This window comes from Sceloporus undulatus, chromosome 3 (assembly GCF_019175285.1).
Source record: "Sceloporus undulatus isolate JIND9_A2432 ecotype Alabama chromosome 3, SceUnd_v1.1, whole genome shotgun sequence".
NCBI lineage: Eukaryota > Metazoa > Chordata > Lepidosauria > Squamata > Phrynosomatidae > Sceloporus > Sceloporus undulatus.
Genome location: NC_056524.1, coordinates 212,642,728 through 212,665,581, shown reverse-complemented (window position 1 = coordinate 212,665,581; position 22,854 = coordinate 212,642,728). Strand labels below are relative to the sequence as shown.

Sequence of the window (22,854 nt, the reverse complement as noted above, 5' to 3'; positions counted from 1 at the left end):
CTGTGCAGATGTTTGACAGATTCAGCACTCATTATTCATGCCTTACCTATAGCTTTGACTAGGTTCATTACCACCAGTGTATCTGGAGATTTCTACACCTGGTGGAGACCATCCAATGCCAGGTTTCAGTTCTAGTGGCTTAAATATTGATGTTTTGTCTGACGATTTGTTGCTTAAGAGATCATCATCCTGGTACAGTGGTTCACCTGACACAGTGGTGCCACTTATTTCATGGTGTTTGGTTCTGACTTGTCTTTGTATCTTATTTGGCAGTCATTAATGTATCTTTCTTGACATGTGGAATGCGTATGCATTGCAACCCTCACCCAATTAAGGGATTTGTCATGGCAAGGGAGTGTCACCACCATGTTGGTGTGCTTTTACCAGTGAGCTCTCCCAGAGCTACTGTACATGATACAGTTGGCCTGCTAACTCTCTATGTATGACCTACACAGTCAAGTATGTGCACTTCCCCTCCCCAATTTCCCCAAACCCATGTTGAGACTGACCCAGTTCAATGTTCTGTTACACTATTTCTAAAGGAGCTGAATCTTTCTAAACCTTGTCCTCAGTAAAAGTGCATCTGGTCTTTCACTGATAAAATTATGCTCCTATTGGATCTAATATTTGTTCCAAGGATGGTGTGCCCATTCTGCTTTGGTCAGGATGTCACTGTACTTGTTTTCAAATTTTTGTATTGCTGGAGTCTGCTCTGCATTCAGTTGGGGATAACTGATGATAAGTAGAGGTAGATGCCAAATAAAGCATGGGTGTTTCTGGGGAAGGGCTAGGTCTGGATGTGTGCAGAAGGCTCACTGATGAGATGTTCTTGCTGGGCCTCCAGAAAAATGCAATGAGAAATTATTTTGTGACAGAAAAATAGTGCCTTTGTGTGAAACAAAGCTCTTTTGATCTTAGAGAGTGTCTTCAAAGCTATCCACTCATCTCATCAAGGCCATTCTATAGAAAGGTTAGAGGCCTTGAGCACACAGAGGAATTGTAAAGATAAAAGGTTAGTTTTACTAGTATGAAGAAAGAATCTGTTTTGTTTGACATGTCATAATAGATGACAAAGAGGAGTTTTTAAATGATTATTTTAATAATTTTAGCCCTGGTTTGAGGGAAGGGGCAGGATACACTGGTACCCCGGGATACGAATGCGCCGCGTTACGAAATTTCCGGGTTACGAAAAAAATGTATTTAAAAAAACTGTTCCGGGTTACGAATGTTTTTTCGGGTTACGAAAAAAATTTTGGTGCTTTTCGGCGCTATTTCACACCAAATCGCGGCTTTTCCCCATTAGCGCCTATGGGTTTTTCGGCTTACGAAGCCTTTCGGGTTACGAAAGCGGCGGCGGAACGAATTATTTTCGTAACCCGGGGGAGCCCTGTATAAATAAAATTACTAAATGATGGGGGAATTTTAATAATGATTAAAGAGGCAAAATTTCCAGAAATCTTGAAACCATGTGTGTGTGTGGGGGGGGTCCTTTTTTCTCATTGTAGGGGTAAGACTGGAAATATTTGTAATTTACAGATTGTAAGTCACTTTGTAATTATAGTAACAAAATACATTTATGTATCAACTCGGGTTAGCATAAAATTATAATGTTAGATATGTTTACAGTAGAATTTATATAGAAAACAATAGCAAATTGAATTTACTTCTTTACATTATATTTTTGTTAAAACAGTGGTACCAGTTCTCTGCCTTCTAGCTACAAAGAATCTCTTTGGTTTTGTCAGTTCATGAGGAGCAGACCAATCTCCCCACTCATAAAAACAGAACAAGCTATCAATAAAGCAAAGATTAGTGCAGAGAACTAAGAGAAAAACTGAGAAAAAAGAACTGACAATGAAGATCAGGAATTGATATATTTACTCTTACCGGAAAGTCTATTAGCTACATATTTTCTAGCTTTTAGAAATAACATGGAAGGAAAGACAATTTGCCTTAAATATTTTATTCATTATTCTAAAAGAAAATATCCCTTTATCTATTTTTCAATTTTTTCAGGAAAAAAAAGGCTTCAGAAAAACAGAGGAAAAAAGTTTTTTCAGGCTTTTATCTCTAATAATGATATACTGAGTAGTTGAATGTAGCTTTTCAGATGCATATTGATATCTTTTGATAGCAGAAAGCTGTGGCTATATTTGAATTATACATAAAGGGGAAGCTTTTCATAGTATTTTCTCCATGAATTCAAACAAAGATGAAATGCTTTTGTTTTCCCACTGTTCTTAAGATGCTTATGTTCTTAAGAGGAGATATTTTTACTGCAGAATCTAATAACCTACCAGTAATACTGTTATGATTGATTGGTCATGTCTTAATAGAAAATAAAATAGGTAACTGTCTTCCTTCATCTAGAACAGGGGTCGGCAACCCCCGGCCCGTTGGCCGGATCCGGCCCGGCAAGGCTGTGGGACCGGCCCCAGCCTGGTCCTGCCAGCGATTGCCAGCGGCGCGGGGCAATCAGTGGCAGGACCTCTCCCGCGGGGCCTTTGACCTCTCCCGCGAGCGGCCTTGGCCCCACACCCTTGCGCGTGAGGCCCATGGCGAGGGCGTGGGGCCTTTGGCCTCTTGCGCAGGAGGCCCATGGCGAGGGCACGGGGCCTCCACATTGAGGAGGGAGCAAGCTTGTTTTCTGCTGCTCCAGAGAACAGGACCCGGAACAATGGATGCAAGCTACAGGAAAAGAGATTCTACCTCAACATTAGGAAGAACTTCCTGACAGTAAGGGCTGTTCGACAGTGGAACAAACTCCCCCGGAGTGTAGTGGAGTCTCCTTCCTTGGAGGTCTTTAAGCAGAGGCTAGATGGCCATCTGTTGGGGATGCTTTGATTTGGATTTCCTGCATGGCAGGGGGTTGGACTGGATGGCCCTTGTGGTCTCTTCCAACTCTATGATTCTATGATTCTATTACTAGATAAACATGAAAGATGTTTGCTGTAAGGCTGCAGTATGAATGTAAAACCTGTAACCCTCCAGAAGCTGTTGGACTTTTAAATCTCATTAGCCTCAGCCATGGTCAGAAGTGGCAGAAATTGTAATCTGGCATATGGAGGGCCACAAGTTATCCAACCCTCTTATCCAACCTTGTTCATTAAACTCAGTTAAATTTGCCTCTACCCTGTAGTATTCAAGACATAGGTGTGTTATGTATCTGATGAAGGAGACTTATAAAAGCTTATGCTACAAACCTCTTTCTCTCAGTCTCATGTACAAGATCCCTTTGCTTATCTCTCTATAAATATACATAGGATTGCTCTATGAGATAGACTGTCCCTGGTATTCCTATCCTGGCCTTCTGCTTTCCTCACATTTAGCTTATCCTTGTCCTTCTGTCTAAAAGGATAGTGTCTTTGTAGAAACTTACACAATACATTTATCTATAAGATGACACAACAGTCTCTGTTGTGTTTCTATCATTTTATAATGGCTCCTTCTTCATTATTTTTCTCCTTATTTCTTATAATGTTACTCCATTTAAAATTTTATTGTGAGGTGAATCTGGCATTGGATTCTGGGATTTTGATTTTCTTTTTATTTTCGACATTGATACTGACACAGCCTTTTGAACTGCCTTATCACTTCGGTCTTGCATCTATTGAATTGTTCTAGTAGTAAGTTCTTGGGAATGTTAGAACATGTTTGACTTTGACTAGGCTTTGATAATAGCCTTTGAATGTGAAGTAAAAACCTGTCTGTGTTATATATTTAGATAACAGCCGTGTTTGTTCTTGCTTTTTGAAAGATTTAGATATTTGTGTCAGCACCACTTCATATCTCACACAGGAACTGACATGGGGCTACTACAATGGACCCTTGTTATACGCTGGGGTTTGGTTCCAAGATCCCCCATGGATAACAAAATCCATGGATGTTGAAGTCCCATTAAATATTATGACATAGCAAAATGGTGTCACTTATAAAAATGGAAAATCAAGGTTTGATATTTGAAATTTATACTTTTTTTGAACATTTTCAAACTGTGGATGCTTGAATCCATGTATAAAAAATCCATGTATAAGAAGGGGGGGACTGTACCATAGACAGAACATCTTCATAGTATGTCTCATTGTGGGGTGTGTGTGTGATACAGAGAAGGGTAGAGAATAAGTCTGATTTGAAATACAGTGCACCCGTGTTTTACGTGGGCTCACCATACTCAGCTTTGAGCATACGCTGAAAGCCGCACCGAAAGAGCCCCTCACGCGCCATGGAAGAATTAATGGGGCTCCAGCATACGCTGATTTTCCCTTACGTAGAGGGATCTGGAATGGATCCCCATATAAGGGGAGTGCCCACAGTACTACTCAGTTAAGGATACAGAAAGCTGCTATACTGGTGGTCCCTCAGGCATGAAAACTACAGTATGCCTGCACTATATCCAGGCTTGCCATCTGCAGACTTGAGTTCACGTGGATGGCAAGCCCCAGCGGACAAAATGATTTGGGCGCTGCAGGTACATGTGTACCGCCACATGGGAGTGCATCACCATAAGAATCCATGGGATTCTAGCATAGTCTGTTTTTCCCATACATGGGGTGGTGGTGGTCCAGAACGGATACCCCGTATATAGCAAGGGCCCACTGTATATAGTTTTAAATCATGCACATATGGACTTCTAGGTATGACAGTGGCCAACCGACATTCTTTTATAGGAATCAGAGAGGGGGGGGGTGGCAGCGGCAGCAACACTATTACTGGCTTGTAAGCAAGTTCCAACTGGTGATTTAGCTCCCTGGACAAGGAGGAGAGAGAACAAGGAGATTTCCTACAAAGGTCCAAAACATCTGACCATGACTGAATTTGGGGACCAAGACACAAATTCCATCATCTCATCCCACTGCCCACAAGCCTTTATGGACATTAAGTTGGCAACCACTCTTTTTTCCTTTAACTGCCTTTGTAACAATAATGGGATTTATGGGACAAAAAGAAATGGTAGATCCAGTGGTTGTCATCAATATCTGGATGTGTGCCTTTTGTATTAATGGATTAGATCTAGATGATTACTTCTAAGAAGTTTTAAGACTGCAGACTGAAATCAGAAGTTTAATAAATTTGTGAGTAAAAAGAAAAATAAATTTATTTGTGGCAAAAGAACATAGCAGCATAGAATTATGAAGTAAACTCTTGAAGTTGGAAAAAGTTTCTAATTGATAACAGCCTCAGTAACATGAAAATGTAATTACCAGGCTGTGTCATTGCATAGTATCAGAGGGGTCATTGTAAAGAGAGAAAGGATAACTCTTTGCATGCTAAGATATGGTTTAATAGAAGAAGGCAAAGGTACAACTCCAGAAAGAGGATTCTGTTTTAGTAACATGGCAAGAGATACGGCAAGAGCTTAAATTGATTATTAGTGACTTTAAGAACTATGTTGTTGTGTGCCTTCAAGTAATTTCTGATTTACAGTAACCTTAAGGCAAACCTATCATAGGGTCTTCTTGGCAAGTTTTTTCAGAGGGGGGTTGCCATTGCCATCCTCTGAGGTCACCCAGTGGGTTTTTACATGATCAAGCTAGAATTCAAACCCTGGTCTCCATTGTTGTAGTTCAATGCTCAAACTACTACACCATGCTGGCTCTAGAATGAGATTTAGACTGAATTTTGGATTAGAGGAGGAGATCGAGAATGGGGAAATGGAATTTTTAGATGAGGAAATGGAACAAGCAAAGAGTCTTGAAAGGGAAGAGCAATGAATCACTTGGAATGTGAAGACAGAGGTTTGTGGTCAGATTGAGGGGCTGTTGGAGACCAGGAGATGGTCATGGAGGAGAATGTTGGCAACATCTGAAATGATGGAAAAGCAGCAAGAATTGTGACGAAGGTGGTGGTGGTAGAGGGTTTGAGAAGGATGATCAGATTGAGAATGTTTTTATGGATAAATGTTTATCTCACCAACTGAAGAAATTTGGTAAAATTCCAAGGGTTAAATTTAAATATGATAGAAAGAAATAAAGGCTGACTCTTCTAGATGTCATTATGGGTTTCATGTGATATTCATTTAAGATTTCAATAAAGGTTTTGTTATTTCTGGTTGGTTTAATATAAAGGAACAGGTCATAAAACAAAATCTGTTGATTTAAGAAATTATTTACAAAGTTTACCAATATTGATTTATATGGGTTTTACGGGTCTAGATGTCTAGAAGGCATATGAACCTGAGCAGGGGTAGATAAAGAAGTAATTAAGGAAAGTCATAGAAAATAGAAATTTAAAAGGAGGTAAAGATTTAGATTAAAAGTAGAGGATGTAATTTTTTCCCTTCATAATTGGTTGGGAGACACAGCTGATGTTAGGTCAGATATGTGGTAGAGGTATTTGCATTTGAGAGTTAATAATAAATATATATTAATAATTAATAAATTAATTCTCTGAAGATGCCAGCCACAGATACTGGTGAAACATCAGGAATAAACTCTTCTAGAACATGGCCTCATAGCCCGAAAAAACCCACAAAAACTATGGATGCCGGCCGTGAAAGCCTTCGACTTCACAATATATATATATTAATGTTTGATTTATTTTCTGATAGGGATTATATCTTTGTTTGTAAAATATTTAATTTGGAGGATTAATATTTGTAAAATATAGAAAGGAGGTTGATGTTTTTTCCTGTGTGAGAGAGGTATTGATGGATCTTATGATCTAATATAGTTTAATAACCCCTGAAGAGAAAATTGGAAGTCATTTCTATCTTTTCTAGTTTCTTATTTTGTTTTTCTGTATTACAGTGGAACCTCGCCATACGCGGGGGATCCGTTCCGGATCCTGCCGCGTATAGCGATTTCCGCCTATGCTCGAGCTCCATTGTAAACAATGGGGCTCGTGCGCGGCGGCGCGCAAGGCGCAACGGGTGCGCACGCCCATTCAATTGAATGGGACGCGCCGCCCCTTCCGCCCCACGCGCGCCGGCGGCTTTGAGCGCCTATGCTCAAAGCCACCTATAAAAAGACGGCGTATGCGGAGGATCCACTGTATGTATTTGCTTTTTCTTCTTTCTTATTCTTCTTTTCTCTATTTATGTAATAGATATTGTTGTTGTTCTGCTTTTATATATCTGGAAAACTTAAATAAAAATTTTATTAAAAAATATGTTGGTTTATTTACTTATTTTTAACAGAACTGATAATGATGGCTAAGAAGTAAAATGTGACTAGGCTAGCTGTGACTTTAGGGCCCTAGAGGGGTTCACTGGGGTGGTTCTGAAGTTCCATGGTTTTAATGAAGGGCATGTGTATACCCTGGCAGGACAAGAAAGACAAGGCCGTATATAAACTCCCTTAGCTTTTCTGAGTCATTAAATTGACTCATGATTTTCCTTCTTCTGCTGCAGTCTGTGAATCCTTACATAGTGAAGCTGTCGATCATAGATGATGAGGCTACACTTAATGTAAGTACAATAAACTGTAAGTGCTGTATGAGTGTGACAGGTTACTCAGAATGCCAGGAAGACACAAAGAGGTGAATACTTTGGGGGCAAAGCAGACCGGCAGTAACCGCTGGTTCGGGGGCAGCATGGGAGCGTGGTGTTTAGTTGATGCATGCCCCGACTCTGCCCCCCAAGGTGGCATCACATTACCCACCTCACCAGACGGCAGGTAGTTTTGTGGCACTCCAGCCGTGCAGTGTTCAGATGCTACATGCCCCAGGAACGCAGAAAAGCTACTGCCATGGTGGAAAGGGCAGATTTTTTCCACCCCCCAAAGGAGCAGCATTTTACTGCTTCTTTTGGGGCTGGAAGAATGCCGGATCGGGACCATGGCCCCGATCCAGTGCTCACAGGAGTGGCATCCTTTAGGACAGTCTGGACCGGCCCTTAATTAAAATAATTCCAGAGATTTTCAAGCCCTTTATTTTTGTGATTGTGACTGCCACATACCATAGTACGTGGGAAAGCAGTGAAACTTCGATGGGGGGATGGACTTGATGGCTATGGGAATGGTTGAAAATAAGGCTGCCATATTTCCTTTCTTTTTCTGATCACCAAGAGGAACCATTCTAAGTCTGGAGTGATAGTTCTTATTTCTTCCAGTAGAATTAGTATTATTAAATTTATATCCTATCATTTTCCCCGATAATTCAAGAGGGTGTACACCTTTGCCATCCCAGTTTTATCCTGTCAAGTGCCCTGTAGGTTAGCTTAAGTTGAGTGAATGCATGATTGGCTCAAAGTCAACCTATGAGCTTCATATATGAATAGCAATTTGAATCTGGATTTATGGAATGAAGCTCCATGGAAATGATTGGAATCCTGCAAGAAGCCTGACCTGTAGGTTTTAGACAAAGTTCTGTGAGCATTGTAAGTTATTTGGAGAAGAAGCTGTTGGGATCTCTACTGTGTGTTTGCTGTAATTTATGTGCTGTATAGGTAGGACTTGGAACGTTAACATTTTGTTTTGTTCTTGCAGGGAATGGGCCTTGTTGTTGCTCAGGCATTATCAGAGTACAACCGGTAAGTCAACTTAAGAAACACCCACTTTTACAGCTGCGTAATTAGTTAACTTTCTCTTTCTGAGAAAACCTGATTATCAGTCTACCATTTGCTTAGGCAGCCTAATAGCATATTAAATCTCTAGCTCTTTGTATTTCTGTTCATGTTTCTCACTTCAGATGGGTGCTTGTCTTTGCAGAACAGAAATATTACATTTACTTGGGAAAACAAAACTGAATGAATGCCAAATTGTATTAATTTTCTTCTTTCTTGAGCTTGATCACCATTGCCAGAATCTTTTTGTGAACTGCCTTTTGTTATTCCTCAATGATAAAAAGCTATGTTGAGCTCCAAATATTGATTCTAACAGAAAATTCATTTGGGTTAAATCAGTTTGAAATAAATAATCGGACCATGTAGAAACTACTGGAGTAGATCAGCCTGATGTTCCACTTCATCTAATTCCACATATCAGCTCTGATATGGGAATTACCGTAGCCATTCAAAGGAAAAGTGCACAGCTTTGGACATAGAAGGATGTGTATGAAACACTGAATAGTTTCTGTTGTACAGCTTTCTGTGGGTTGCAGTACTGGAACATCCACTGGCCTCTCCTGCTGTTTCATGTATCTCCTTGATCCTTTGTGTATATAGTTATTAATTTTATTTAAATTTAGTTTATCCAGTTTTATTTAAATTTAGATCCAAGATGGTATAGTGTTACAGAGGGATGCTCAGAAACTCAAATGCATCTTTAGTAGACTAATACTGCGCTTGGTGGGTGTGGGTGAGGAACACATGTACTTTCAGGATGAGCAAAATGAGAAAAGAGAGGTCTGTTAATATTCCCATATTTCCCAGCAGAGAAGGGGCCGAGCATCCTGATCTTGGGTAGCTCCGCCTGCAAGGCTCCTATAGGCAGGAAATTCAAAAACAAAGGCCAGGGGCCTGACCCCGCCTCATGGGCGGAGCGACCCCCGGTAACCTCAGTATTCTTCCTGCCTAGCTCCTGGTAGGACGTGTTTTCCTGGATACCTGCTAGATCCAGAACTATTTTTCTTCTTCATCTTCATCTTGGCTCCCCGAATGTTTAAAATGTTTCCATTTTAAAAGTGCATATTAAATTTAATAATGCAATTGAAATAATCTTCAGTTGGCTTCAAAGCAAGATGCTGCTTACATCAGAAGTAAACTTTAAAAAATCAAAACCAAAATTCAAGTATGCATGATTCTTTTACAGTAGTATAGTTATTTTCAATATATTGCTTCTGCTAGCCAACATAATGCAGCTTGTTCTGTTTGGGGCTGTTATTTGTGTGGAATGTCTGGCTAGTGTGGACCAGTGGCAAGCTGTGTGGAAAATTGTCTAGTGGTCTCTCATATTTAAATGCAGTCTTCCTAGAGCAGCTGGTTAGGGTACAATCTGTTGTCTGTTAGTGTTGTTGTACATCAAGGATAGGAATTGTGGGCCTCTATATGTTATTGGACAGCGACTTGTGCCGGCCCTAGCTAGATTAACAAATAATGAATAATACAGGGAGTTGTGGTTTTAACAACATTGGATGGGCTTTATGATTCTCATCTTTGATGTGGAATTAGTGTTCTAAGAATCACTATTTTGGAGGCACTGATAATGCTGTGATATGCTTTTTAAAAAGACAGTTTTTCTTGGAGAATTATCACATCTTGCCTTGTATTAAGATGTCTTTGCTGTTGTTTCAGAGTTGGGGATAGGGCATCTCTGGTCTTTGGGCCTGATATCCCTCAGGTTCCCAACTCTCTCCCTGACCCTATGCCCCCTTCCAGCGTAGCTAGTGATGGCAACTTGTGACCCTCTAAATATTGTTGAAAATTAAAGTCCAACAAATTAATCATCCCTAATACTCCATGGTGAGGGTTGATGGAAGTATTAGTCTAAACATCTGATTTTAGTCTAAACATAACCTGCTCATCGTGATCTAGGCCATACTCATCTTTTTCAACTTCTTTCATCACTTCTGTTGAGCACCCTTCACATGATGGCAGTTCTGTGTATCTTCCTAACAATGGTGGAGAGAGAAGAGTGAGCAGCATGCTTTTTGAGGCATTGTCGTTGAAGTGTTTCCCAGTTATTCAGTGGTGTCCAGAACAGTTTTTCTATTTCTAAATATTCACAAAAGCTACTGAGGGCTGTTATATGTTTCTGGAACTACACAAGCTCTTGAATCCTGCTGAGAAGATGCCCCACTCACCCTTCTCTTTGTTGTTAGTGCTGTTAAGAGGTACTGCTCAATGACATCTGAATGGCAGATCAGGGAGGGTGCTTGTTTGGGGTGGTTAGTTGGGAAGTGGGATTGGGCAACAGTCCATTGAAGTAAGGTGACTACTGTGACTGGAGAAACACAAGGAGTGCAGTGACAGAACGGGGTGGGAGGAAGCAGGAGATAAAGAGAGAAAACATGAGGTGACAGAACAGAAGGTATGGTGATGTGTGTGAACTGCTTATGCATGTAACCTGTGACCCTTGGCCCTACCTGCTATTGACCTCCAGCCCTTGGAAGTTTATCCACAAGGAAACCTGGTCCTTGAACTAAAAATGTTCCCCACACTTGCTCTAAATCTTCAAACACATTGAGATATTAGTTATTGGTCTTAGATGATGATGATGATGATGATGATGATAATAATAATAATACAACAATATAATATTGTGTCCAGTTCTGGGCACCACAATTCAAAAAGGACATTGAGAAACTGGAGCGTGTCCAAAGGAGGGCGACTAAAATGGTGAAAGGTCTGGAAACCATGCCCTACGAGGAACGACTTAGGGAGCTGGGGATGTTTAGCCTGGAGAAGAGAAGATTAAGAGGTGATATGATAGCCCTGTTCAAATATTTGAAGGGATGTCATATTGAGGAGGGAGCAAGCTTGTTTTCTGCTGCTCCAGAGACTAGGACCCGAAGCAATGGATGCAAACTGCAGGAAAAGAGATTCCACCTCAACATTAGGAGGAACTTCCTGACAGTAAGGGCTGTTCGACAGTGGAACAAACTCCCTCAGAATGTAGTGGAGTCTTCTTCCTTGGAGGTCTTCAAGCAGAGGCTGGATGGCCATCTGTCGGGGATGCTTTGATTGGATTTCCTGCATGGCAGGGGGTTGGACTGAATGGCCCCTGTGGTCTCTTCCAACTCTTCCATAGAATAATATTCTATGATTCTAATAATAATGATAATAATAGAGTTTATTTATATTTCCTGCCTCTCCAAAGATTGAGGTGGGATTACAACAGTAAAATAATACAAGGTAATACAAATGATACAAAATATTAGTACAATCAATAAAACACTAATATTGAATTTACCAATTCCTATTAGTACTCTAATAATAATAGATGAGGCCAGTAAAGCTGCTAGTAAATGCAATGCTCCTGATTGTGTTGTAACTTCAAATGTACACATATTGCTGGAGAAATGACTAATGGACTAGTTGTAAGATTTGAGGCCTTGCCTCATGAGAGTTTAAAGCTGATTTTTAAAAGGAGAAATGTGGTACTTTACTCACACATTACATGGAGACTGTGCTGTGTGTGTGTTTGTGACAGAGCTATGCAACAAACTGCCATAAATTTTCAGGCTATTACATTACTCCATAAATAAATAAATAACAAGAATAGATATATTTTGGGGATGTAATCTAAGGCAATTTTTGTGTGAATTAGTTCAGTTCCTTTAAAAAAAATATCTTCCTTGATATCTTCTTGGGTGCTTCTTTGAAAGTAAAAGTTTGGTCAAATAACTCATTGTGTAACCATGTTACATAGTTCTGTAGTATCATGATTTTATCTGTTGTCATCCTTGTTCAGACAGTACAGAGACAAGGAGGAAGAGCACCAGAGTGGGTTTTTCTCTGCCTTGACCAACATGGTAAGAATTAAGTGTGTCTTGTTGGATAACGTTTGCCTCATTAAGGACCCAGTCCAAATGTTGTAAATGGTGATATGAAATGATCCTTAGAAATGTTCAGTGTTTATTTTGAGAGTTGTGAGCCAGTGTCTCTTGCAGGAAGATCTCAGTAGATTCTAATGTGTGCAAAACCTCTTCTTTCCATAGGTGGGCAGCATGTTCATAGCTGATGCTGATGAAAAAATCTCAGTCCAGTAAGTACATTAATTAAATGACAATTTACCACCCTGATTTAGAAGTTTAAAATGTTGTTCTTTGCTTGGAACTTTTAATTTTAGTTTGATTTTAATTTTTAAAATGTAAAACAAGAGAAGATTAACAACAGCTTAGCAGCCAGGATTGTAGGTCCACTTAGTCTGTTACATAGTGGAGTTAACAGATGCTGCAGTTGCCTTCTGAATTTGTAGATTTTAGAACAGTTATATTCTTATGCATTTGTAAGGGAATACAAGTAGAAGAAGCAAGTTAGAAGAATTGTCACTGCATTTGGGTATCATTGTTCCAGGCCACAGAGTTTGTTTACCTCTGATGGCCACATCAGAAACTTCACCACATTTAAATTTACAAGAAACAAACAAAATTCTTGACAGAGCAATTGGGACATTACCCACTGTAATTCTGAAGAGCTGAAGGCAGTGAAAAGACTGATGGCTAGAATTCAAATGACAATAAATTCACTGTACCCGCACCCAGACCTACAGAAGAGCCCTTTTACAGGTAGTCTGTAGCAGGAGTGATGGCAAAGAAATTTTACTGTGACATTGCTATTACATTTGCTTGGATTCAGCCAGTGGAGCTACTTAAACTTATTAACATCCTTGTTAGAGACCTGGGAGAACACAGCATGGGGTGTTCAGAAACCTACTGTGAGATGTTTGTCTTACATTTTGTGGATAAAATTGCTTACATTCATGCTGACTGGGATACCATGGATTCAACATAGGTACAGATTGAAGAGGCTAGGACATTGGCTTGTCATCTTATTATGGATGTGCTTCTGCTTGTGCAACCTATCATTGTAGACAAGCTACTTGGAGGGCTGAAATACAGTGCGTCATTAGTGTTGCCAGTTTTTAGTTGAAGCAAATTATTCTGGGTTGCTTGTTCTTAATTTTAAAATGAGTGAGCTTCTTAAAGGATTGGGCCTGCCTAATTGTTTAAGAATACTATTGCTTTTTTATCCAATCTGGTTTTTAATGGAATTTCATACTGGTGCCTGCTTTTATTATATTTTCTGTTTCCATTTATTGCTCCTTCTTAATTGTGTACAGAGAAGGTTGTGTGTGTGTGTGTGTGTGTGTGTGTGTGAAAGAAGGAGAGAGAGATATTAGGGAAGGCTACTATATAGAAAGTGATCTAAACCCCTCTATAAAGTCCAACATTTAAAGAGTGAGTGCTGTGGTGAATGGATAGAAATTGTGACTGTAAAAGTGGATTCTGTTACTGTACTTGTATCTTTTTGCCAGAAACCTAGTATGTTTGGAAGCCCCGAGCTTTCCAGAATAGCACGAAAATATTTTTGTTCATTAAGTGGAGCATTCAAAATTACTAAGTGCCCAAGGTGATCACATACAGTGCTGCAATAAATGTGTTCTGTTGTATTCTTTTTGTAGAACCAACGAGGCTATCCTGTTGGCCCTTTATGAAGCTGTACACTTGAACCGAAACTTCATTACTGTATTGGCACAGGTGGGGAATGATTTTTTGTTGTTGCTGTTTTCTGACAACAATAGAGGAAACTAAACTGTAAAACAGCTGTTCTAACAGATCATGGCATTCATCCTAGTTTTTTAATCACACACTGTCATTGGTAATATGTATTAGTATGTTCACGTGGCTGGGCACATGAACTAGGGCATTCTCTCAATATGAAGGGGTAGATGCCCCATGCTTTTTTGTCTCTTTGTCTCCTCCCCCCTGCCACATCCACAAAGAAAATTAGAAACAGGAGGGTGATCTGACCACCCATGAGCTCCTGAGTTTCTGGGGTGTTTGCAGACTAGCCTGTGCTGAATGACCCTCAAATAGGATGTGTATGTCCTATTATTTGCTGAATGTATGCTATTGGGTAGGCTAGTACTATACAGAATAGTTTTCATCTTACAGTGCTGTAGGTCAGCCCATGTGGTGCAGATAGATGCACTTTAGGAAAATGGCAACATGTTCTGAAATAAAGAAAATTCTTCTTCATTTGGGCCGGAAACAGTAGAGATTGGTGTAATCACCTAGAGCAAGGATAGGAAGATATGGTCTTTCATGTGGCATTGGACTACCACTCTCATCTTCCATAACAATTGGCCATGGTGGATGGGGCTGACAGGAGTTAAGAGCTTAGAATATTTGAAGGACCACAAATTTCCTTCCTTTTGTTTAGAATCAAGGACATTGATTAGTTTTCAATGTTGACTGATGTCCAAACCTGCTTCATAAAATCTCCCCCAAGGTCTTTTGAATGCTGCTTTTAATCTCTGGCCTATCTGCTTTGTTTAATTTACTGGTAGTAACAAATCCTGTTCCTCCTCACCCGAATTTAAGGTTATTGATGTGACTGTTGCATTTGCAACCATCAGAGCCTGATTTGTGCTCTTTTACCCTGCTTTATCATGTAAGCTTGGTTTTCTTTAACCAGCATTGTTATTGCTGCTTTTTTCCCCAGCCCTTGGAGTAAAGGCAGCTTTCAGCAGTTAAAACAGGCTGAGATACTGTCAGCCCCTCCATGTGCATGGATTGAACCAACCATGGTTCAGAAATATTCACACATGCGCACACACACAAACACAAACATAATCCAAAAAGTAAACCTTGATTTTACTGATTTATGTAAGAGATGCTATTTTACTACACCACTGAATATAATGGGATTTGAGCATCCACAGATTTTGGTACCCGTGGGAGGGGTGTTCTGGAACTGAACCCCAGCAGATACCGAGGACTCACTGTATATTGTTTCTATGAATGGGCACAATTTTGAGGCTGAGAGTGTGTGACTTGCCCAAGGTCACCCAGTGGGTTTTTATGCTCGAGTGAGGAATTGAAACCTGATCTCCAGAGTCGTAGTCTAACACTCAAACCACTACACCATGCTGACTCTCTTGGACGCCTGATAAACCACTGCAACTCTGTCTCCCTGCTGCCCCATATTTTGCATAGTGCAACATAGAGAACTCCGGTGGACAAAGCTGAGAGAAATTAAACTCCTCCACCCTCATCCAACCAGGTCTCTGTGATACATGTCTAACTGGCATTAATAGACTCTGGTGAAAAGTGCAGTTCATTCAAGATTGGGCCCCATTCCTGTATACCTTCTAATTCTACCACAGTAAATTTTGTCATATTGTTTTAAATCAAGTTTAAGTTTATTTCCAAAGGCATCAGTACTGCAAAATCTGCCAACCCGGGGGGTCTGAGTACTTTGCATGTGTGCATATTTTATGCTGTGTGGAAGCACAGCAAATACATGTGTAATTCCATATCTGTTTGAATTACTTTATTTGGTTTGTTTCTGCTTTGCATAGACTGAACCACAAAACAGAGCTAAATAGGAATATGTTTTGGTTGAGAAATGGAACTTGACTTCCACAATATTACCACATATACTTGACTATAAGTTGACCTCATGGATAAGTCGAGGGTAGGTTTTGGGTCCAAAATTATGAATTTTGATATGACCCATGTATAAGTTGAGGGTAAAACTTAGGGGCATGCAACAAAGGATGTAAAGAAGAAAAGGAAAATGATGCCAAAGAATGCTATTTTCCTGTCTGAGCGTTCAAAAGGGTCAGAAACGGCACCACAGTGGAGAGAATAGAGGGGTTTGGTGCTTCCTTGAGGTTCTCCTGGGATGGACTAAGCTTTTACCTTTTGTCACTCTACTCAGAACAGGAGATAGTTCCTATTTTGATTTGAGGTACAGCACTTGCATTGACCCATGGATAAATCGACCCAGGTTTTTTGAGTCAAGTACAGTATATACAGTACGGTATATTAGAAGTTGTGTTTCAGAAGTGTTGTGTCATTATTTTGTGGCTAGGTGGTGCTGTTACCACTTAGCTGACGCAGGAGTTATAAAACCCTTTAATGGGAAAATCCAAGCTTTATTCCAGGCCAAAATAAAGCTGCTTTAGGTCACTTTGAAGGTATGTTATTTAAATGATTCATGCGTCCTAAGAGGCTAGAAGCCACACCAAAGCCACGCTCTGGTCGTAAGGATTAGAGTGCTGCTTTGGCACAGCTTCTGGGCTCTTAAGATGCTGTGTCATTTGAACAGCATACCTCCAAAGTGACCCGAAGCAGCTTTATTTTGGCCCATCTGTTCAGACCCACAGCAGTTTGCTTGCTGTATATTCCAGTGGACAATTTATTTTCAAAACTTGCTTTAGAGGGTGGTTTCAAAAACTGAGCCTACAACAGTTGGCTGTGTATTCTCTTACAGGATGGATTGATAAAGAGTCCATTAGTAAAGCCGAAATTTTAGATCTCTGCCATGGCAAGCTTCTAGAAGTGTGCAGTTAAGCGCAGATTGGTAGTTTTAGAACACATTTCAAATCATCACACTGCTTGCTGCAGAGTGAACATTTGGAAGTGCATGGATATGAAAGGCACTGTGAGACAGACTTCGCTGACAGATATAAAATAAAATAATATGTTGATCTGAAATGTTGCCTGTACTCATGGATGACAGTGACAAAAATGGAACACTTTTGGGTATAAAGTTAAACCAGAAATTAGATGGAAGCTGATGGTTGAGATGAAAGACACAGAAGAACTAGTGAAAGAAAGGGAGAAGCTGTAACTATCATTTATGTAGTCTAGTCCTTGCCTACTGCACTTGGGTTAAGCAGTGGGATGGCGGTCTGTTACATTGACTTGCTCTATGTAGAGAAATATATTGAGAGAGGCAGGATAAGGATAGGGAGGAAAATTTTGCTTTCTCAGCAGCTGTCTCCACCTTGTCAATGGGTCTCATTTGATTATGGAATTTAAACAGGTTTTGTTTTAGTTAGTACTTAATGAGATGCCAATAGGGAATACCAGGGAACTCCTGGTAGGATTAGGAATCTTCCCTAAAACATGGAGATCCTTTACCGGTCATAGCTGGTAATACCAGGCTAGATGGACCAGTCATTTGACTCAGAAGAAGCCAGTTTCTTGTAACTGAGAACCTATGGGGTACCTGTGCTGCTGTAAATACTGGTGTGGGTCGCAACAGTGGTAGGACAGGACATAAAAGTCACAGGTACAACAGCTATGAAGGAAGTAAGGCACAGTCATTCTCAAGTGGGCTGAAGGAGCAATCCATAACCATTGGGATATTCCCTTGTGCCAGCTGCTCAAGGTACGAGACCAAAATTCCACAACTATTCAAACTGTTGCCTGCTTCTCGCTCCCCTTCACTTTTCCTTCTCTTGCCTTGCGAGCTGGTTGTGAATTTCCAATTTCCCTGTCTTTCTCATTCTGTAACACAACAATTAAAATTAAAATCTAGTTAACTGGGCATTATGTTGGAGAAAATTAAGCACAAACAGGGAGAAATGTTAAAAGAGAAAGAGATTCCCCCCCCCCCCAGTTTCAGATGGGGATGGAGAAATTCTCTGCATACCATCAGAGAAATAGAAAAAGCTGCTGGATGAGAAAATTAATACCAAAACAGCTCAATCAGCTGCCAGTGTGCAAGCTATAGAGCAAGATATGACATACCTCTGAATAGGCATTGGAGTCTATCATGAAGAACTTTTTTTTAACATCTAGTGAGAGTGATAGGGTAGGAAGGTCCCTTCATCAGTGCTTAGATTCAAATGCTATGGTAGCAAGACCAAAAATAATTACCTCAGAGTAGGCTAAAAAAGTTTAAAAAGTTAAAAATAAAGAGAAAATGAAGACGATAGATTTACCAGTGTTGCCTCTCCAGAGGGAAAAAGGGAGAAAGAGCTATTTAAGGTCATTTGCACATTCCAGTTGCCATATTGGATTGGAGGATTCTAGGCAGAAGGGAGAGACAGAAACTAAGAATTCTCAGCCATCAGAGATGACTGTGTCTTCAGTTGAGGAGATGCACACTTTGAGTGATTAAGGAAACATTTTTGAATTACCTGGCTACAGTATTCTCCCAGACTTGGCCTCAAGTATAGACTCACAGTTTGGTCAATGCCTGACCGAAAGGGTTTAATGATGCAGTTAAGCAACAAAATCATGATATGCAAAAAACCCCATAATTTAAGAATGAATCCAAAAATGGGAAAAGAGATTCAAAATACCCTTAATTTTTTAAATATATCAACTGCAGTGAATTTGGATAACATAATTAATTTAATGAAATTGATTCTTATTCTAATTTAGCAATAATTAATTTTAGAAATGATGATAATACAACCTTCACGAATTTAGAATGTCTATAAGGAACAGTTGAAAAGTGATGGACAGGAAGATTCTCAGGAGCAACAGTTAATAGAACAGACTCAGGAACCTACAGAGAAACCAGGAACATGCACAGAAAAATCAAAGCATTTTCCCCTTAAAAATATCCTAAGTGCAAAAAACAGTTTAGACAAAGCTAATGACATGTCAGATTTAGAGTCAGAAAGAGAAGACTTAAGCCTGCAGGAGGTTCACTTGTCCCTCCACAGTCACTGGGGTTAGGGGCACACAACCCCCATGAATGTGGAAAAACCACACAAAAATGCTATGTTTTTACCTGAGAGAACACCTCTCTAGGAATCTCTAGGTCCTCCAGTCAATCTGTGGTCAACATCTGCCAGACATTTACCATATAATTACACTGGAGGAGCTACAAATGCCTAGTGGACTGTTCTGTTTAGGAATCTCTAGGTCCTGCAGTGCAACGTTTGGTTAAAGTTGATCATAGAGTTGTGCTGGAGGACCTAAATATTCCTAGAGAGAACATGTTAATAAAATCCGTGAATAATCACATCCTCAAAAGTCAAAGCCACAAATATGGAGGGACTAGTGTAGAGTTAAGCGATTGAGATAGAGATTTGGATTTGGATGATGTAGGATCCTCAGATGAGGATTCATGAGATCAAAAGAAGAGTAAGTTATTATATCCTGACAACTTCAAAAGAGTTATTAAAGGAATGTTATTTTAGGTCTGGACAATCCAGAGCAAAGTGAGAACTCAGAAAAGAAAAGGGAAAGGAAAAGAAAGTGCATCAGTGCTACAGAAACTCCTGTGCCATAAATTGTTACTGAATTATTAATTGAGTCAGAATGGGAGACAGTTCTTAATTCTAAGAGACTCCTAGGAAATGGTAAAAAAAAATTATATACATTTGAGGAAAAAAAGCAGTGGATGAATTAATGATCTCATTGGTGGATACAGCTAAACTATCAGGTTTAATTTCAAATGCTATTGTTCCGTGGGAAGGGGACACATTCTTAAAAGATATAGGTGAAAAAAGAATAGATCCAGTTGTAAGAAGGTCTCAAGAGGCTTCAGCCCCATCCATTAGAGCACCAGTTGCAATTTCCATGTTTGCCAGGACTTCCCATTCCATGGGCTCAAGAAATAGTGGGTTTAGAAGATGTAAGTGCTTAAATGGTTCAAAGATTATTACATAAGATAGAGAAGTACTTCAGTATGTTCCTGATGTGAGACATTTGCAGTGCATTCCATTATGACAACTACAGCTGATAGAAGATCCTTGTGGCTAAAACATTGGGAGGCTGACCAGACATCAAGAACCAGCTTGGTAAACATTCCCTTCAAGAGAAAGTTATTATTTGGGGAGAAAGCTTAAGAGAAAGTTTTGGCTGAAGGGACTTTATACATTCCCTACACTTTCAGAATGGAGAATTCTGAAAAGCAAAAATCTCAGTTGCACCACACTGGCTGTGCAGATCTTGATATCCTCTGCTAATATATGTGTCAGTGGAAAATTCTTATTGGATATCCTTACTGGACCAGTTCTGTTAACTCAAGTTTCAATTTATCACCCCAACCCACAATGGTTAGATCTAGTCCCTTGGAGGTTGAGTGGAAAACTTTAGGGCAACAAGGATACACAGAGCCAGTAACAAACACCATTTTAGCATTTAGATAGCAGTCAGAGCAGAGGATATATGAAACCACTTGGAGGGCATTCTGGAAATGTTGTGAGCAGAATTTAGTGTTAGAAGAATTTTGGACAGGTGATATCTTGTCTTTGACGAAAAGTGGAATAGACTTGTGGAATAGACAAAAGTCTAAGACCTAATACTTTTAAAAAGCAGGTTGCTGTCTGTCATCCATGCTGATAGCAAATGGGAAGCCTTAATCTACCCATTCGCATGTCAGGAGATTTTTGAGAGGAATGACTTCACAAGTCCAACCAGTCCTTCATAGGTTCCCTATGTAGGATTTGAATTTGGTACTGAGTACTTTTACAAAAGCTCCTTTTAAGCCAATTTGTGAGGCATCTCTGAGGTTAATGACTTTTAAAGTATTTCTTATAGCAATTGCTTCAGCAAGGAGGGCATATCTGTCGGTAAGAACTAATTTGTGCAGGTTTGAGGAAGACAAATTATCTTTGACAATTGATCCCTCATTTCTTCTGAAGTCTTATGTCACACATAGGTAGGAGTCAGACTTTAGAACTAGCAATGTTTTGTCCAAATCCAGTACATCTGCTAGAGAGACAGTGGCATTCATTGGATGTTAGGAGGATGGCCAAGGTTTACTTAGAAAGGACAAAAACAATAAGGTGTACAGAAGCTTTGTTTCTTTTCATTCCAGAACTTTAGGATTCAAGGGAACTAAATTGATGATTTCCAGATGGTGAAAAAACTGTATTTTTACATGTGCTATGATTACTCCTGAACTCCAAGACCACAGCATATGTGGGCCCATTTGACAAGATCAATGGCCACAACAGCATCATTCAGAATAACATTTGCATTGAATGAAGTGTGTAAAGCAGTTGGAGGAAGGAACCATCAACATTTATCAGACATTATAAAGGTGACAAATTTAAGTCAGGGCAGGCAGCCTTTGGACGAACTATTATACAAGCAGGGGTTAAAGAAACAGGCAGTCAGTCCACCCAGTGATTGGGCGGCATATAAATAAATCCTATTATTATTATTATTATTATTATTATTATTATTATTAGAGGTTCAACTTGGGTATATCCCAATGGTTGTGGATTGTCCTTCAGACCTGAGAATGAGTGGTTGATACCTACTGTGAATTATAAATCTAGAAAGGCTGAAGGAGCAATCTATCCCATCATTTGCTGCAATAATAAAAAAAATGTGTTTGTGTGTGTATAATTACACTTTATCCTGGCTCTTTTCTATGAATAATTATTAAGGATAAAAACATGGAAGGTTATGTAACAAAACTGAAGGGGAAAACATGTAAGGCTATGTAACAAAACTGATTTGGAATTTTGGTTTCCTGCCTTGATTAGTTGGCACAAGAGAATATCTCAATGGCTGTGGATTGCTACTTCAGCCTTCCTAGAATGATCATTTATGGTAGGTACCAATCTTCTTTTCCCAGTGATGAGAATGACAGCTTTACTTTACCTCCTCTTGAGCTACTGCACAACCTGAGTTAAAAGTTCAGTTGCTAGCATAACAGATCATTACATTGGCATAGCATATCAACAAGATTCTGGTCTTTGTTTGTTTTGGGGGGCAGAAGACCTAAGGTATACTTTTCAGTCTTTCCATATGCATGGGCAGCAATTGACAGCTTTTGAAGTGCAGGTCCTATTGGGTAGTGGAGATCACATGGATTCTAACTGATCTATATTTGGTTCCTAGAGTCATCCTGAAATTGGTCTGGTGACAATGCCAGTAAGCCCAGTTCCAACAACCCCAGTTACTCCACTTGGGACCACACCGCCTTCTTCTGATGGTGAGCTGTTGTACCTATTTTCTGGTTGTCTGTGATGTGAACAAGGTAGCACCTTCCATTTTGTCTGCAGAAAGCAAAGATTTTCAACTGTATCTGGAACTCCATCACCAGAACAAATGAACCTCAGCATGAGGATTTTGTGTGACATGACCATAATTTGACCCCAGATGAATATTGTCCTCTGACTGATTTTGTTATGTGGGAGGACAGTTGCCCTTAAGCAGTAGCCAGTTCATCATTGGGTGTTCAAAGGTGTGGTGGTTTAAACCTGACTGCATAGTTTCCCAGTGTATGTTGACTGCTTTATGCATCACAAATGGCTCAATTAAAGAATGTGATAGATTTCAATAGAGCTCAGTTTGTAAGCATCTCAGGGTAAGAGCTGCCTGTTGTACCCTTTTACAGCTGCTATTCAGGTCACTCTGATAGTTTAGCAGAGGAACATTCTTTTCTGGGAAAATAAATTCCTCTTGGTTGCCATGGATATCAAAAGCTTCAGTTTTAAAAAAATTATGTCTTCTACCTCTCTGCATATGTATTCCATATGATGCTGACGGTTGGGAGCTGCTTAGACTTCTTTAAGATTGCCACTACAAATGTATCCACCCACA

At 39.8% G+C, this 22,854-nt stretch overlaps 1 protein-coding gene across 1 annotated transcript in view; it reads left to right on the top strand.

Annotated features, from left to right (window-relative positions):
• LOC121925513 (armadillo-like helical domain-containing protein 3) overlaps nucleotides 1–22,854 on the top strand; it is a 65,131-nt gene that overhangs the window by 20,959 nt on the left and 21,318 nt on the right. The window contains exons 9-14 of the mRNA XM_042457740.1: nucleotides 7,349–7,405; nucleotides 8,424–8,467; nucleotides 12,288–12,348; nucleotides 12,535–12,581; nucleotides 14,001–14,076; nucleotides 22,150–22,243. Coding sequence (XP_042313674.1) covers nucleotides 7,349–7,405; nucleotides 8,424–8,467; nucleotides 12,288–12,348; nucleotides 12,535–12,581; nucleotides 14,001–14,076; nucleotides 22,150–22,243 — 379 coding nt within the window. The remainder of the gene's footprint in view (nucleotides 1–7,348; nucleotides 7,406–8,423; nucleotides 8,468–12,287; nucleotides 12,349–12,534; nucleotides 12,582–14,000; nucleotides 14,077–22,149; nucleotides 22,244–22,854) is intronic.